This window comes from Lissotriton helveticus, chromosome 7 (assembly GCF_964261635.1).
Source record: "Lissotriton helveticus chromosome 7, aLisHel1.1, whole genome shotgun sequence".
Classification (NCBI taxonomy): Eukaryota; Metazoa; Chordata; class Amphibia; order Caudata; family Salamandridae; genus Lissotriton; species Lissotriton helveticus.
Window position 1 is genome coordinate 1,669,511,934 of NC_136068.1, and position 19,081 is coordinate 1,669,531,014.

The 19,081-nt window shown below is 44.3% G+C and overlaps 1 protein-coding gene across 2 annotated transcripts in view; it reads right to left on the reverse strand.

Moving 5' to 3' along the window:
* LOC144767607 (putative methyltransferase DDB_G0268948) overlaps positions 1 to 19,081 on the reverse strand; it is a 652,594-nt gene that overhangs the window by 535,085 nt on the left and 98,428 nt on the right. For both annotated transcript variants that reach the window (XM_078651010.1, XM_078651008.1), the window contains exon 2: positions 8,533 to 8,643. In XM_078651010.1, the coding sequence (XP_078507136.1) occupies positions 8,533 to 8,643 (111 nt within the window). The remainder of the gene's footprint in view (positions 1 to 8,532; positions 8,644 to 19,081) is intronic.

Below are 19,081 nucleotides of genomic sequence, written 5' to 3' on the forward strand. Positions count from 1 at the left end.
GAAAAACAGCCAGAAATCACCACAATCCAACGCCATCCATGATGTTTACATTAAAGAGAGTGAGACCACACCACAGGCACACTCAGTCCATGCACCACCCACCACCCCTGGGCAAAAGGCCACACCAGCAGCCCCCCAAAAACGACAAGAAACAATAAAATAAGCCCAATCCCAGCCCATCCATGGCCTCAATTATGTTTAAATTCAAGAAGACACCCCACAGAAAGACTAGGCCCATGCAACACTCACCACCCCTGGGCAAAGGGCCCCACCAGCAGGCCCAAAAAAACGACAAAAAACAATAAAATCAGCACAATCCCAGCCCATCCATGGCCTCAATGGTGTTTAAATTCAAGAAGACACCCCTCAGAAACACTAGGCCCATGCAACACTCACTACCCCTGGGCATAATGGATGAAAAGTAGGCAAAATAAGTGCAGGCCTCAGACACTGCCTCTCCTCAAAATGGCCCCTTCTTACACCCCAAGCACATGTTGCCTGTAGCAGCCAGCACTCAAGATGGCCACCACCACCACCCACATGACCAGTCCACATCAACAGTACACCCCCAAAAAACAGAAAAACAGCCAGAAATCACCACAATCCAATGCCATCCATGATGTTTACATTAAAGAGAGTGAGACCACACCACAGGCACACTCAGTCCATGCACCACCACCCCTGGGCAAAAGGCCACACCAGCAGCCCCCCAAAAACGACAAAAAACAATAAAATAAGCACAATCCCAGCCCATCCATGGCCTCTATTATGTTTAAATTCAAGAAGACACCCCACAGAAAGACTAGGCCCATGCAACACTCACCACCCCTGGGCAAAGGGCCCCACCAGCAGGCCCAAAAAAACGACAAAAAACAATAAAATCAGCACAATCCCAGCCCATCCATGGCCTCAATGGTGTTTAAATTCAAGAAGACACCCCTCAGAAACACTAGGCCCATGCAACACTCACTACCCCTGGGCATAATGGATGAAAAGTAGGCAAAATAAGTGCAGGCCTCAGACACTGCCTCTCCTCAAAATGGCCCCTTCTTATACCCCAAGCACATGTTGCCTGTAGCAGCCAGCACTCAAGATGGCCACCACCACCACCCACATGACCAGTCCACATCAACAGTACACCCCCAAAAAACAGAAAAACAGCCAGAAATCACCACAATCCAATGCCATCCATGATGTTTACATTAAAGAGAGTGAGACCACACCACAGGCACACTCAGTCCATGCACCACCCACCACCCCTGGGCAAAAGGCCACACCAGCAGCCCCCCAAAAACGACAAAAAACAATAAAATAAGCACAATCCCAGCCAATCCATGACATGAATTATGTTTAAATTCAAGAAGACACCCCACAGAAAGACTAGGCCCATGCAACACTCACCACACCTGGGCAAAGGGCCCCACCAGCAGTCCCAAAAAAAGGACAAAAATCAGCACAATCCCAGCCCATCCATGGCCTAAATGGTGTTTAAATTCAACAAAACAGTTGTATCATGCACCCCTAACCAACCCTGGTTCTACTGGATACTGTGGCTACCCACAATATAATTTATTTAATGTTCTGAAAAAGTTCCAAAATTTTACTTGCAGCAACTGTAATGCCCCAAACAAACTTACTTGTGAAAGTTGATTTCTAATCCAAAAGTGATCCAAAGACAGTCAAAAAGGCCTCAAATCCAAATATCCAGCAGCACCCACAAAAAGTAATCCTTCCAGCTCCAGATCCAAATGAAAGTGACCAGGAGATGGACAAAGCACTGGGAGGAGCCTGCTGGACAGGAACAGGAAGTTGGAGACTGTGGGGCACTTCCTTCCTCCCCCCCCCCAAAATGGACTCCTTGCAAAAAAAAAAGGCCATGCAAATGTCAACCTGAGGAGTGATTCTGATAAAAATCATAATTTTCTGAAGGTTTATCCTGTTTGCTGGTGATTTTCTTGTGCGAAATTGCAAAATCTCTATTTCGCAAGTGCGAGATTGTTCCTTTCCGCCGCAACTACGTGTTCGCAATTGCGAACTCTCGCGAGGTGTGCTGTGCAAGGTGGCAAGCCGCGAGTACGTATTCGCGGGCGACAAACTCCCGCGGGAACACGCAGCAAGATCTAAAATGGCGCGTCACTCGCAAAGAAAAACAACTCGGCAAACGCTAAAATGACGGAAAGTGAACGCCGTGCACCACGCCGCGCGCCGCAACCAAGCAAAAAATCCGCCGCGAGCGGATTCACGGATTTTCGACAAATTCGCGAGCGTTCGCGGATTGCGGATTTGCCGAAAATCCGAAAAATCCGCGAGCGGAGCGGATTTTACGCCCATGCTTACTCCTGGGCTCTGAAAGAACTGTGCCCTCAGATCAACGTGGGAGCCCTGCAGGCTCGAGACCCAAAATGCCCCCAATTCACGTTGGAGTCTCGTGGGCTTGAAAGACAAAATGCCGCTACACGTTGGAGCCTCGTGGGCTCTGGACTATTGGGCAAGATTGCTACCACACTGGGGGAGTGGCCCGCTGCCAACCGGGGCTGCTCTACCTTCTGAAAGGCCCCCAAAACAAAGTTATTATTTAATAAACAAAGGTCCTAAGGGTAGTTCAGCAATATACGTAATATAATCATAGACAGAAATCAGTGCTATAATCAATTTTCTTCACCCAGCTGGGTGAAGAAGTTTTAATAATCAATGAGATATCAATTGACCTAGGAGAGGTTACAAATACACATTTGAATAGGGCACAATCCTGTACCTAACCCAAAATGAAAAAGCCAACAGTAAGAAAGATAGAAAAATGAAGAGAAAGTTTTAACAGGCAAAGAACGTTGGAGCCAATTGTCGCTTGTACATTATTACATAATTTCGACAAGTTTCAACACACAGTATCTACAGAGCAATATATAAATAAGTTAGCTGTAGAACTGTAAAATCATTGACGTTTCGATCCCCTGGCTCCTAATAGCACGGGATCATCATCAGGACTGTAATAATTAATGCCTGTTTGTATTGCAGACGCCTATCGTATCCTTTGGAATTAATTCAGGCGTTGTTAGGGGATTGAATTTACCCTCGTATTTCTAGTGCCTCAATTAAAGGGCTTGTCTGCTTCAATCGGGGCCCACAACGGAGTCCTCCTCACTGGCAGAAGTCAGGTACAATGACTCAATGGTCTCCCCCACGTCCCTGGCTTCGTAGATTCCTACGAAAGCAACTACACTGCCGTAATCACGCGGCTTGAGTGACCAAGGACTATACTCTGGTCATTGTACCTGACTTCTGCCAGTGAGGAGGACTCCGTTGAGGGCCCCGATTGAAGCAGACAAGCCCTTTAATTAAGGCACTAGAAATACGAGGGTAAATTCAATCTCCTAACAACGCCTGAATTAATTCCAAAGGATACGATAGGCGTCTGCAATACAAACAGGCATTAATTATTACAGTCCTGATGATGATCCCGTGCTATTAGGAGCCAGGGGATCGAAACATCGATGATTTTACAGTTCTACAGCTAACCTATTTATATATTGCTCTGTAGATACTGTGTGTTGAAACTTGTCGAAATTATGTAATAATGTACAAGCGACAATTGCCTCCAACGTTCTTTGCCTGTTAAAACTTTCTCTTCATTTTTCTATCTTTCTTACTGTTGGCTTTTTCATTTTGGGTTAGGTACAGGATTGTGCCCTATTCAAATGTGTATTTGTGACCTCTCCTAGGTCAATTGATATCTCATTGATTATTAAAACTTCTTCTTCACCCGGCTGGGTGAAGAAAATTGATTATAGCACTGATTTTGGTCTATAATTATATTACGTATATTGCTGAACTACCCTTAGGATCTTTGTTTATTAAATAATTGATTGCCCATGGTCCAATGGTATCCATTGGGTTCCCTTGTTTTACCTAAAAAAAAAAAAAACAAAGTTAGCACAACTGGGGGGGCGGGCTCCGTCAATGTGCCCCGACGCCCCCTCTAGCCTCAATGCATCTGGGTGCCTCTTGGGCTCTAAAACAATTATGCGCCCGCAATCGGTGGAGCCTTGTGGGCTCTGGAGTGATAGGAAATGCCCCCAATGCGCGTGAAGCCTCGTGGGCTCTAAAACAGAGAAAATGCGGCACTTAGCAGAGGAGCGACCCGCTGCCATCCGGGGCCGCTCCTCACTGACTTGGGACCCACCGAGACCCCCGCACTCACCGGCTGCTGGGAGGCGGCGTCTCCTCTCTGCGGCGTCCCCCCTCTGCGGACGCGGGGCTCAGGTAGGCAGTCCGGGGCTCTCCCTCGCATTCGGGGGCCCCGGTCAGGACGCTGCAGGCTGCTTCCAGGCACAGGAGAGCGGGGTGGGCTCCCGTCCGCTTCCGGGTCGCGGCTGCGGCGCTCTGTCTCCCCGGGCTGCAGCGGTGAATTTCTTGGCCCAATACGGGGTGGGCTCCCATAAAATAAATAATAAAACAGGGTGGGCTCCCGTTAAAATGCACGAGTCCCTGGCGGGGTGGGCCCCCGTCAGGGGTCAAAATAAAGTATGAATGCGCGGGGTAGGCACCCGCGAAAGCTCCAAGAAGTACGGCAACTGAGCGGGGTGGCACCTGCGCCGAAAATGAAGACAGAGGTGTGGAATCAGGACCAGAGAGATTTTAGAGATAATCCGGGCCGATGCCGGATCATCAGGGTATCCTGATTTTACCTTATTAACCTCATCACTGCTGCTGACGGCCATCGGCCGTCGCATGCACTACCTTTGGAGTACTGCGCACGTCCGTTGGCCATCGTGGCCCCACCCGCGCCATAGAACGTTCCGCACTAGCGCAGAACGTTCGGCACAGTTAAGAAGTTAAGGGCTAGGCCCACCTCTTCCTCAGTTATTGTGCGAAATTGCATAAGAGAGGGGGTGGACGAAGTGTGGGATGTGTTGTTTTCTGTTGGGGGACTGGTGGTGAGTGGGAATTTACTGTAAATATTGTCTATTTTCCCTTTGAAATAGGATGAAAGATAGTCAACCCGATCTTGGGATGCTTTGAGGGGAGTTTGGCATGCAGAGGGAGTGGTAAATTCTTTGAATATTTTATAGAGTTCCGTGTGTGAATTGGAAGCTTGATCTATTCTGCTAACAGGTTATGTTTTTTGGCTAAGGCAATGTGGCCCATATACATTTGGTGCAGTTTTTTGTATTGTTCTTTATCTTGTTCATTTTGCGACTGACACCATTTGCTTTCTGCCTTCCGAGCAGTAAGTTTGTCGATTTTAAATTTGGGGATGAACCAAGGCGAGAGTTTAGCCGGACATTTGGTGGTCTTAATGGGGGTGATAATGTCGAGAGTGTTGCTGATTGCGGTTTCCAAGTCTTAAGTGGTTTTGTCAATAAGAGTGATTTCCGTCGTTGAGGGGATGGAAAAGAGGGTTGTTAAGGACTCTATTTGAATATTTCTCCACGGTCGACAGAGTTTAAGTTCACGTAATGGGCAGAATGTCTCTGCGTCCCTTGATCTGAATTTTTATTACATGGTGATCTGACAATAGGACTTGGAATTGCTGGACAAATAGGATATGAGATGAATTTGAAAATAGTAGATCGAGGGAGTGACCTGTAGAGTGTGTAGGGTCAGTGACCAGTTGATTCAGCCCAAGCGAGCTTAGGCTGGTGATAAGATCTTTGGTATGTGGGTCTGACGCAAGCTCTGAGTGGTAGTTGAAATCTCCTAGTAAAAAAAAGTTATTGGAGGCTAGAATGTGAGGAGCGATTATTTCGGACAATTTGTTGATGAAGTGAGTTTTTGTGCCAGGAGGGCTCCTTTCTGTGATTCTTTGTCGAAAAGCTCAGTAGTGAAGACACAGAGTTCGCCCCAATCTGACTAGTGGGATTCCACAAAATGAGTTTTTTATTTTGCTGTTGAAGGCAATTGCTAGTCCTCCACCTCTTCTATCCTTCCTGTGCTGTTTGATTAAACGATAGTCGGGTGGAAGGGCTGTTGCTATGTCGGGTTGAGAGGAATCTTGCAACCAGGTCTCGGTAATGTAGAAGAGATCATGTTTTTAGTAAGGCCCAGATGTCCAGTGCATGCTTAGGTATAGAGCGTGCATTGCAATACAGACAGGTCAGGTTGTGTGGCCTTGGTGCGTGGCTAGTGTTTAGGATAGTTTTGTTTTTATTGAGATTTTTTGTGGTGTTGGGGTGTCTGTTGGGTTGGTGGGATTCAGGTTTGATGTTTTTGAGGCAGTGTCGTTTGACAGCCCTTCTGGGCACCCAGAGATGCTTTGTTCAGAAGGTGTAGTTCTCGGCTCGTATATTTTATGATTGACATGCTAGGAGCAGGGAGTACAAAGAAGAGGGGGAGATGAAGGGTAAAAAGGACAGGGTGTCTGGCATCTTGCGTCGGTCTGGCGCGGACAGGTGCAGACGGGCATGCCTTTGGCGCACCCGCTCGGCGCACCTCCTTTTGACTGGGAGGTAGGCGGGACCGTTATGGCGAAGCGTGGAATGCTGACTTGTCTTTGTCAGCTGTGGTGGGAAGGCAGCACCACAAAGCGTGCAAGATGGTGCTTACCCCTCCGCACAAACGGCACAAGCCGCGGCGGACCGGGGTGGGGCACAGAGGAATGGATCAGAGCTCAAATGACTTATGAGTTTACTAGGGACTCATACGTAAAGTAAATGTGCAAATTGGTTGTAAGCCAATTTCACCATGTTAAAGGAGTGTTTGGAGCCCTAAGGCCAACAGAATTAAATTCAGCAAAAACAGGAGTAAGGCAAAAGGTTTTGGGAAAAATCATCCTAAGGCAGGCAGGTCTAACAGAAAGATAAAAACAAATTATTCTGACGATTCTATCTAACAAAACCTGAACTAAAGAAATGTCCCTCTGTGTACTTATTTAGGAATAATCATAAATCATTTCATTGCTATAGGGTAGTAGTTCATTAGAACTTAACAATCAGCAGTGGAATCTTTTAATAGAGGTAAAGTGGCCACAAACATAAAATGAGTAGGGTGTAATACTGGCTAAAGTTCTTAGAACTTTAATTAACATACACATGTTTTGTAAGACACTTGGGGCCAGATGTAGGAAGGCAAATACCGGTCGGTAACGACCGGTATTTGGAGTTTGGGATGTAGGGGCATGTTAAAATACAGATTCGGTAATTTTACCGAATCGGTAAAATTACTGAATATGTATTTTGACATGTAGATAGCACTGTAATCAGTGCTACAGGGGTTTAAGAATTCATAATTTACCACCAACTAGAAGTTGGTGGTAAATAATGAAAACCCTTTAAAAAGCATTTCTTTTGCTTTTTAAACAGTGCCATTTTGCAGACATACATGCCCTAAGGGCATGTATGTCTGCAACATGTGCACCCATGCACAATTGAGGGGTGCAACAGGGTGTCAAAGTGACACCCTGCCACCCTTCAATGTTTCCCCCAATTACCGAATCCGTATTTACCGATTCGGTAATTGACATTCATTCCTATGGGCCTCCAGGCCCATAGGAATGAATGGCCGAATCATACCGATTCGGTAATTAAATCGGTAAAATTACCTACATCCCGATTGCCAGTTCTTAAATACCGAATCAGTATGATTAGGTATTTAAGAATCGGTAATCTGGGATTACATACATCTGGCCCTAAGGGCCTCAATTATGAAAAGTGACGCATCACTGCGTGAAAACACTGATGTGTTTCATTGCACCCTCCTTGCGGCATGTTGGATGCTTCATATTTACAGTATGACGCATCAAGTCGCAAGGAGTTACAGATACGTCAGTATTTCTGACGTATCTGTAGGGGCAAAAATGACGCATTGCTGGAGTGTGTCACAAAAGTGTCGCAACTCCAGCAATGGGTCATTTCAGATGGGCAAGTCAGTCTTACGCCTGCTGTGAGGCAGGCGTAAGATAAGGACGCATTTGCATCCTAGAAGTGGCGCAGTGAAATCTCATAGATTTCAATGCGGCTTACTTGCGGTGGAATCCCCACCCTGCATACAATATACCTGGCGCAGGTATAATGTGGTGCAGGGGTTTACAAAGTGACGCATCTACCTAGATGCGTCGCTTTGTAAATATGATGCAAACTGCAAATTTTTTACGCCGCTTGTGCGTCACAAAAATTGACGCACCGGCAGCGCAAAAGCGACGCAAGGACTCATAAATAAGCCCGTAAATATCTTAACAAAAACAAAATGTTCCTGTTTTTAACGATGTAATGAGCCATTCATATTTCTTTTATACTCTCCAACCCATTTTTAACGTTTGTCTAACCTGTCGCACATTTGCAAACTCCTAAATACCTTTATACCTTTTGAACTAACAATTCGTTTTTATTTTAATCGAAATCATTCAAAGGCATGCATGGCACAAACAATAGTAGTTGAAAATGTAACTTCATTTCCCTTTTACCTCATTTTTAGGCAGCAAATTCCAACTAAAACAAAAACTTTTCGCACTGAAGATTCCTCATGCACAAAGTGCTAATTTCTAAACCATCTAAAAATCACCAAAAAGTTTGCTTCTCCGTTTACTATCCTTCTTACCTTCTCTTTGAGGTAAGAAAGGATCAGCTTTTGCAGCTCACCAGGTTCCCGGATCATGTGTTTCTGGTAGAGCCTTGAATGTGCCTTCCTTTCAAAGTATCGTAAACTCATCTGGAATGGCAAACATTAAAAAGAGAAATAAAACAACGAACCTCAAGACCTGAAGTTAAATAAGTCAATAAATATACATCAAAAGGGTTGCAAGCTTTTTGATAAAAAAACACCCTTGGTCAGAATAACCTATCTACTTACCAATCATACATTTTTAAGCATCTGGGCCAAGATTTATCAAAGGATTGCATTGCTCTTACGTCAACCAAGCTGATGCAAGTGCAATGCAATCCTTAAGTCAGATTTGCTAAGCCACAATGTGGGGCCCAGCTTTTCTTGGTAAATCTGTAATAATGCAAAGTAGCTCAAGTCACTACTTTACGTTACTCTGCGGCAGGCATGAGTTACATGGGTTTATGGTGGGTATTCCCATGCATCCACCCATGTATTTGCCACATTACCATATTTGCAAGTATACTTGTGAATGTATCAAACTTGTACATCTTTCCAATAGAGGCTTAACAATAAGAAATATCTTTATTTTTCCTTTTCTTTCTAAGTGTGCGGCATTCTTAGAAAGAGTAAACCCCTTATTTGGATGTTTTTTGTACAGGAAGGTGTTGCCTCCTGCACAAAAACAATCCTGCCTACATCGCAGGCACCCTTGCCACATAATGCAAGGGTGCCTGCAATGGGGCTGGCCAGCACCTAGTGCGCTGGATCTGAAAGAGAGCAGGTATGCGGCATAGGTTGGTAAATGGCTCTCTCCATTTGGCAAGCGCAGCAAGTTGTCCAGCTGTATTGAGCAACATCAAAATATGAGGAATCTGGTCCCTGATCTTTCTCTTTGTTTTCACCCGCAAACCCGGAGAATTCTCTTCAGTGCTTCACATTCCGGTCTTTTCTCGTCCTATGCTGACTACAGTGAACTAGAACACCGGGATATAGCCACCATTTAAAGTGAGTTGCAATGGCAGTTACACAAAATGGCCTGGTGCCGTTGAATGAATCGAGTGGAATTGGTGCTAATTTAGTGACAAATAGCATATGTGTAAGCATTAATCATTAGTCAAAACATTTTAGAATAAAATGGGCAATTTATACCAGCTAGTTATTATTTTTTTTTTAATTAGTCAGCTGGGAAAAAAATCATAATGGGGCTTGAGTGCTCCTAAAGAATTGTGTTAGATCTCCTCCTCTCTGCTGGGTTAATATTAATGGTCCTATTTGGAATCTTTCTGATAATAATTAGTTTGATGTAAAATTAAACAGAAGGATTCTATAGTTTAGTTCCAACTTTAGCAATATGTGGTGATTTTATTACTTAGGGCCTGATTTAGAGTTTGGTGGCGAGGATACTAGGGGACCTATTACGAAGCTGGTTAGACAAGCGTCCGACTGGCATGGCTGTCTTAAAGGGACCTGCCGATAGGTAGTCGGCGGTCCCGACAGACAAATTAGGATCCAACCTCCCTAGCGGCGATCGGAAACATGCCTCTTTGCATTGAAGCTTGTGCTGCGGGCCAGAATAGGGCCTCAGTTCAAGCCCCAATGCCAAAAGGCATGTTTTTGAACATCCCCACACCCTGTGGTAGGCACCGTGCGGTGCCTGCCACATGATTCAGAGATGTTTAGGAGGCACCTGGGTCCCAAAACAAAAAGAGGCAGCATAGAGGTACTGATAGAATCACCCTCCTAGCCGTATCATATAAACAATGAGATTCTATCAATGTGAAGAGGTGTACAATTTTTTTTTATTTTTAAAGTGTTTTAATAGTGATCCAGTGAAATACTGGGCTCTCTCTTAGATCTGGAAAGACAAGAGCACAATGTGCTTGTTAAAATACCCCTCACACACTAAAAAAATCCTTTAGTGTCATGCTTCATCATAGGGGTCTTCCCGTCCCTATAACGGGGCGGGGCGTGCTACGACCAGACGAACTACGCGGGAGCACTTGAATGTGACAGGGCTATGTGTGGTGTAGGGGTGTCAGTGAAGTGTAGGGACCTAACTAGTGAGTGCAAAAAAATACAAAAAATTAAAAATTCCCTGGCTTAGTAGAAAAATATATTTTATTTGCTTCTCTAGCTGGGAACGTTAAGAAGGGGAAAGTGAGGTAGAGCAATAGCTTGCTACCTAGTCGACATGTTTCGTAAGCAGTCCCCTACTGCTTACTCATCAGGACCATATCGTGGTCCCTACTACTGATAGCTCAGTTCTACAGTAATAAGCCTACTGTCCTACAAATAATACAGCAAAAATAAGCTGAATATTTGAGCTTCAGGGCATGAGCTGGCCCTAGTGAAGCGTGGTACTTTGCAATGAATACCAAAAAGGAGTAATAAAATAATGACCTATTGTGGTCTGTGTAAATAAAAAGGAGAAAAAGAGAGAGGGAGAAAATAACACAAAATCATGTTTTTCTTAGATCAAAAAACTGCTGCAAATGATCTTTTTTTCTTGTATTACATTGTGGTAGGAGCGAATCGCTTTTGGCTCCTAAAAGCGTTTGTTGAGCTTTATTTAGTAAAAAGCATTCATTATACACCTCTCATGACCGGTTGATTATACCAGATGTATTTTACAGAACCCTCCAACTGAAGCGGTTCGCATTTGTGTCATCACCCATACAATTGTGACTCAACACACTCACACAACCAACCTAACAGGTAAGAGAAATGAGACCCTTGTTTTTCGTTTTTTTAAAAATGGCAATGTCTACTGAGGCCATCATGATAGCGTTATACATACTCTCTTTGTCAATGCTCAGTGCCCCATGAGCTTGCAGGCGAAGGGTGTTCAGCGCGGTCGACTGAAAAATAAAGCCGCACCCATTTGTTATAAACAGCTCGTGTCTACGTTTCTAAATGCCCCTGTGACCAATTTATTTAAGACTCGAGGTCTGAGTCTATTACTTACATCACCGGCGTGAGAGTTTGCCTCTGTTCCTACCTCCGTGCTGCTCCGAGGACTGTCGGTCTCTCGCTTGCCGCATAGTTATAAGAAACCATTCACTTCCGCGTTTGTCTGCTGCATCAGGTTGACGCCCACGGAGTAAACTGGTGCGCTGACCTAAGATGGCCGCCGCTATTTGGCACAAAGTAGTGTAAAAACGGAAGTCTTTCTACGATTTCCACTACTCGTTCTGGCGAGATTACTGGTGTATACAAAGTTTTCTACATTTAATCTTATGTTCCCAACTCATTAGTTTGCCATGTATTATCCATATATCCAACTCAGGTGATCTCAATTAATTTCAGTATTCACCAGACATTATTTGAGTACCGAAATTGTTCGGGAGCTGTGTGATCTCATTTGGCAGTGTATCGAGAGCATTATTATGATCAGAAGGTTCAAGCTATGTAGGATTAAAGTTGTCCCCACGGTATATCATCGTTGAAACCTATTTTATGGGATTGGATGCGAAACACCCACCTCTGTTCTTTTTCCAGAAGGAACTTTTCGTTGCCCACCTGTTCTATCACAGTCCAAGATATTTCTTCAGGTCTGTGATTCTTTTCCAAAAAGTGGTTGGTGAGTTTTGTACTTGATTTTTTGCATTTTATAGTGCTCTTGTGTTCACCTATCCTGATTTTTACGGCCCTGCTCGTCATTCCTACATATTCAAGTTTGCAGGGACAGGTGATTAGGTACACGACATTTGCACTATTGCAATTGCTGAAGTTCCTTTGTTCCCAAACAGTCCCATTGTTAAAGGTCAGGTTGTTGCTTTTACCAGTTAGGCAACAGACTTTGCAACCTCCACATGGGTAGTGGCCATGCACAAAGTTCGGATTCTTTTGCCCATTGTTGTTATTAGATTTTGGTCTTGTGTGGACCAAAACATCCCTTATGCTTTGTGCTTTTTTGTGTGAGAAGATTGATTTTGGTATTTGCCGACCACCGCTGTTCAAAATCTTCAAATTTTTGTTGATAATCTTTGTCATTTGGTTTGAACTCGTATTATACGTGGTCACGCAAATAGGTCTTTTCTCCTCCTCTTTTGGTACTTTGTCTTCCAACAGGCTCTCTCGGCAGTTGTTTCTGGCTCGTTTGTATGCCTGATCGATAATTTTGTTTGGGTACATTCTAGCTTCAAATTTCTTTTTTAGATCCTTAGACTGGAGTTTGAAATTTCCGTTCTCTGTGCAGTTCCAGCGGAGGCGCAAAAACTGGCCATAAGGGAGATTATCCCGTAGGTGTTTAGGGTGGAAACTGTTATACATCAATAAACAGTTTTTTGAGGTGTTTTTAAAATGGGTGGTAGTCATTAGTCTTCCATTCTTGGGAAATATGTTCAAATCTAGGAAGACCAGATTTCTGTTAGAGGTGGTACTTGTGAATTTCAAGTAATCATCTTGTAAATTCAACCAACTCAAGAATTGTTCAGAAGCCCTTACATCTCCATTCCAGATGATAAGGATATCATCAATGTATCGTTTCCACATTTTGATGTTATTTCTGAAGGGGTTGTTGGAATTCAGTATTTTGGTCACCTCTAGATGGTGCACGTAGAGTCCAGCTATGCTAGGGGCAAATGTGCTTCCCATGCTGCAGCCATGTTTTTGTAAGTATAAGACGCCTTTGTATTCGAAGAAATTTTCTTTCAGTGCTAGGGAACAGCATTCCATCACCACATTGCGCGGTGTCTGATATTCCCAAAAGCAGCATTCGATGATAAAACACCAAAGCTCTGCTGACAAAAATACTTTTTTGGTGCAAATGCTTATCTAATAACATTAGCAAAGTTGCATTTGTGCTACAAATTTGTTGGTCTTCAAGGTGTACATAACAGTGAAGCAACTTTTAAAAGTGCACACATTTTTTTTCAACTTTCCATGTGACCTACTCTGTTCAGTACACATACTCAGTGTGAAAAGTATGAAACATACATTATATAGTGGAAGGGTCTCTTCCTGTCCAAAAACCTATGCTTGACAGACTGCGCACTTCCTTGCACACAAGTGTAAGGATTTGTGTGTCGGCACATGGCAGCCTGCAGTGTCCAATTACTGGGAGCGAGAAAAAAAGCTCCATATCTTAGTAGCTCTGGACTAGTTTTTTCTTACCTTTAAAACAATGTGACACACAACTTTGGTTGCCGCAATTTACCTAAAAACGTACCCCATTTTGTGTAAATGACTGAGTTTTGCTGTACTTACTTGTGTTCCAGCTCTCATCTCTGACTTTGACTCTTTGCCTTTGCCTTAAAGGATTAAGAATTCTAAGTTGATCCCAGTGGATCTCTGAGTGTTTCTCTGAGAGAGTGGTAGTCCACCAACAGTGCAATATACTGAGTATGATGTATAATTTAGAAACTATTACTGTGGTGATATCCCTCAAAATACTCTAGAATTGTATTTGTGCAATACACTGAGTATGATAGTGTACTTTAAGTATCATTATGGTGTTGACAACACCCAGAATGTGTGTCTGTGAAATTGAAGGTGTCCAAAAAGGTAAACCTGCTTCTGATGCTACCAGTTACTGCCCCTTTGGCTCCACTGGGAGTATAGATGTTGATGTGTAGCTGTCCTTGTGCTTGAGAGCAAGTGGCTTATATGCAATATTTCATTTACGTTGGATGCTGGCTGCATCACTGTAGTATATTTTAAATCAACAAGGGACCCCAATTTAGTCAACACAGGACCTCAGGGAGCAATTATTATAAAAACAACAGTGGTCCCATGCAACATAGGATAAAGCATACAGATGAATACAGACACAGTGGATTCTGTATTAAAGTGACTTGTCCAGCCGGTCAGTGGTCAAGATGTATTTAATTGTATCAACAAAATAAAGGGAGAATATCCTTCGACAGTCTCACGTCGTGGGGCATTGTACCATGTACCATGTAAGAAACTATATGTATGCTTTTCTCGTTACGATGTTCCTATATAAATCCTATATAACCTTTATTCACTTTAATTATCACGTCACGGGCACCATTGTCACCCTTCTAAATCACTTTTACCTGAAACTCTTTGGCATCTTCCCATTTCCAATATGGCCGCTATACCCAACCCTTCCACTCGGTCCCAGAGCCTTCTTCACTTTTCACTGTGTCCCCTTGGACCAATAAGAGTGCGCTTTGCTAAGGCCCCAGCACCAGCAAACTGCAGATCGCATTGCCGAGCGGGACGTGATACCGACTTACCCGGTAAGCCCCTTCCCAGCAACCGGACCTCCATTATCGTTTAAAACCCCCGTGTTCATAACCCAGGAACATCCCCATAACCTCCAACATCCTCTCCCTATCCCCTCCTAGGTACCCCCAGCAACTTGCAAGCGATCGGAACTCCTGACTCTGCCTGGCCGGTCCTGATTCCGGTAAGATCCTTCCCAACCCATTCATTTGGCGGTACCATCATCCTCCTCCGCCCAATCCTTAGTGTTTTTCAACCGTTATTGTTTTTAGGTGACCGCATCCCCTATGTACCCTTAGCCCTGGAATTTACATGGTGAGCCTTTTTACCCCACTTCGCCGTTTCTGTTTCACTGCGCCGCAACTTAATACGTCACACACTCGTTGCTCGGCACTGGTTGAAGTTGACTATTAGCTCGCCGAATTCTCCCGGCATGATCACCATGGAATTAGCCGTCGCGGCTGCCGCAACCTACAATACCATAAAGGGTGGTCTCTCGAACCTGCTAAGGCTACATTCACGGAAGTTCCTCGCTCACGTGGAACTGACATTTCTATGCCACTCAACCGCAATCACAACAGTAGACTCCCACCCATGGGAACCACCAATAGTCACTGTAGTCAAATGTCGATCATCTCATTGCCTTACTCCAGTCTCTCGCCACTCGTGTACAACGAGTATATCACTACAACCAGTGTGTCGAACCATTTTTAACTGACACTTTCCAGCACTTATCATCACGTTGTAATTTCGAAATTCAACCCACAGTTACCTAGTTTATAATGTCTTGAAATTCTCCTTTCCCAATTTCCTTTTTAGGTTTTAGAGGCTTGCAACTATTAGGCACTTATCAAATGTCCTGATGATGATCCCTTTAAATTAAAAAGTGGGATCGAAACGCCGTCGACCAATTTATGTGCCCTATACAGTGTGTATATTGTGTACTATGTTGATGTAATGGCGCATTTAAAAATATTTGTTCATATTATGATTTAAAGAACAACCTAAGCTTTTTGCCTAAAAGCCCTTCTTTGTTCACTTTGAATGTACTAAAGTGTCTGTATTTAAATGAGGTACAGGCTTGTGCCCCACGACGTGAGACTGTCGAAGGATATTCTCCCTTTATTTTGTTGATACAATTAAATACATCTTGACCACTGTCCGGCTGGACAAGTCACTTTAATACAGAATCCACTGTGTCTGTATTGATCTGTATGCTTTATCCTATGTTGCATCACTGTAGTATGGCGTGCCTTGGAGTGCTTACTTTTCTAAGGGTAACTAGAGAGCATATGTGACTGAGAAGCATGTAAGAAAATGTGTGCCTGTGTTCGACCAGAGCATATTACTCCACTTTTATTACTGATGGGCTTTGATTTACCTATATCATCCACTGAATCACACACTCTCTAAGCAAGTCAGGATTCAATGAACTTGACCAGGAGCTCAACTTCCACTATCTCGCTGAAACTTTAAAATAATTTTCCTATTCTAGTGTGCACTTCTAAGTTAGTGGTGCTTTATTCAAACATCTACCTGCATCAAATGAGGACTTTGTTATTGTACTTTTGACTACTTTCAAGGATTCACTTTTGTAAGTCCCTCCTAGAGTGCATATCTGAGTCACTGGCTAAATACTGTACCAGAGATGTCAACTCACTCCATCTTGTTATCTTTCAATCTGCTGGAGTGTTGTCATCCCTCTATCTACTAGAGAGACTCTATCTGAGTAAGTAGTGCCTCTTAAATGTTATACTTACATTGGATGTTGAGTATAGCACTTTACTTTAATAATCCTGGTTCTGGTTTGTTTCATGATAGCAACCAGTGTGAATATTTCTGCAAGATGTCCACACTATGTTGATCATTGACTAGTTTACAATAGTTTTGTCTTTAACTGAATGTTGACCTACCTATCTACATATTTGTGCTTCAGTGAGTAGCTTTCTAGAGTTGGAGACACTGACCCTGATTTACCAAACTGTTACACAATGTAGCACAGAAACCCACGTTGCTGCACTCCTTTGTGTTACATTGAAAGAGCAGGAAAGCACCATATCTATAGAAATATGACACTATCCTGCCCTCTCAGACCTAGTGCACAGTCAGGCTGCTGAGTGCCATGCATACACCTTTACACACTATTGCAAAGGTGGTTGTGTGATTCTAATATAGGTTTTGAACTGGAACAAATGCTTTCGGTTCAAAATACAATTCTTAGACTAACTTTAAAACTGTTCCTCCTTTGGATGTATGCTTTACAGTACAGCACATACGCAACATGGAGAAAGTTAGGAGAGATACAAAAATGCTTCTTTTTAATGCCTGCTACATCTGGGCATTGGGTTTTGGTGCAAAACCTTGTGTACACTTAGCAGTGATGCAGAGTAACACAAACCCTTTGCAGTGCTATGCATTATTTTTAGGAAACTTAACTTGTGCCCTAAAGTAACTAAACCATGCACCCTCGCCATGCACATGGTTGTCATGAATGCTGTCATTTCAGATGTTGTAGTGATGTTATCAATAATGTCATAAAACATGTCCTGACTGATATACCATGTGAGGAAATTAACAGTGCTTGGTGCGGTTGTGAGCTATAGTTTCTTTATGGCATGATGTATAGCTACTTGAAACACCTATTGTTGGTGAGTTTTTTTTTTTTAAACTTTTTATTGAATTCAAATAACAAGAAACATAGAAATAAAACAAAAGCAAGGCAGTACAATACAAATGTGTCACTTCGTTGCCGGGGGGGGGGTACGTATGCAAATCAAAGGACAGAAGTAGATGACGAGATTGGTGGGGGGGAGGAGATCAGAAGCAAACAAGAGATCTAAACTCCTGCGGAGGAAACATCAGGTTGGGAGGATGACAGGTCAGTATTCAGTTCCGGATGGGGGGGAGTACAGATATCACCACGGTATGTGTTCCATTGAGTCCAAATTTTCCCCCATTTGCGGGGCGTGCCCCGGGAAACATAAACAGTCTTTTCTCTGAACATGCACCAGTCCATATTTTGTTGCCACACCAGCATTGTCGGTGGCCTCTGGGCGCCCCATAACTGAGCAATGTCTCTCTTGGCGATCATATTACCCAAGGTCACCCAACGAAGCTGCGCCTGGTCATAATCATTCGGCTCCCAGACATTCAACAGACATCTCCGCGCCTCCGGCATTGAGTGCACACCCGTGACCTCACTCATAACTTCATGCACGCGAGTCCAATAGCGTAGCACAGCAGGACAGTCCCAAATAATATGGAGAAACGTATCCACCATACCACAGCCACGCCTGCACAATCCATCCGCCGAGAATCCCATGCGCACCAGACGAGGACCAGTCACGTATACCCTATGGAGAATTTTGAGCTGGACAAACCGGAGGCGTGCCGGGATAGCCACCTCCTTCGGGGAAGAGATCGCAGCCTGCCAGTCTTCGTCATCGAGTTCCAGACCGTGATTAGTCCATAACTCTCGAAGATTATCCAGTAGGCCGATTCTGGTATTAATTAACTTTTTATAGATGAGCGAGATCGTGCTATCAGGGACGTGCCCATCCAGTATCCGATCTTCAAGCGGGGACGCCTCCGGAACATCCGAGCCCAGGGGAAAAACGGACAGGACCGCGTGTCGGATTTGCGCATATCGGAAGGATTCTCTATCATTCAAATCGTACTCAACTTTCAGCTCCTCAAACGTCTTGACTCTACCCTTGGTCCACACATCATTAACCCTTCTGATACCGATCACGTCCCACCTATAAAAACCCTTAGACTTCCAGAGGGAGCCAAGTTTTTCGGACGCATAAAGCGGAGTTGCACGGGTCAGCTTGTCAGCCCATCCCATAGCCACTGTAGCACGATACCACACCTGCACAGCCGTCTTACTGGGGCCCGTGAGAGACCTGCCAGCAGATTTCGCGTATAGAGCCCTGTTGTAATCTCCACCGGGCAGTAGCCATTTATCCATCTCAAATGCCGGGTTCGGCAAAGGAGCGTAAGTGCCGTGGTTAATGGCCCCCAGTTGAGAGGCCCAATAATAGCGATGAATGTCCGGGAGCGCGATGCCCCCATCGTACCAAGGGAGCGTCAGCTTCGAAAGGGCAATACGAGAGCGGCCCCCCCATATCAACTGTCTCTGTAGACTTTCAATCTCCCGAAAGTAACTGGCCGGTACAATGTCAAGTGTGTTTTGGAGCGCATAAAGAAATCGTGGGAGCGACATCATCTTAAATAGCGCCGCTCGTCCCAGAGGAGAGAGAGGGAGCCTACCCCACGCAGTCACATCAGCACGAAGGCGCTGAAGAGGGGGCAGCAGATTGCGTTCATAACGGAGCACAGGGTCCAAGGT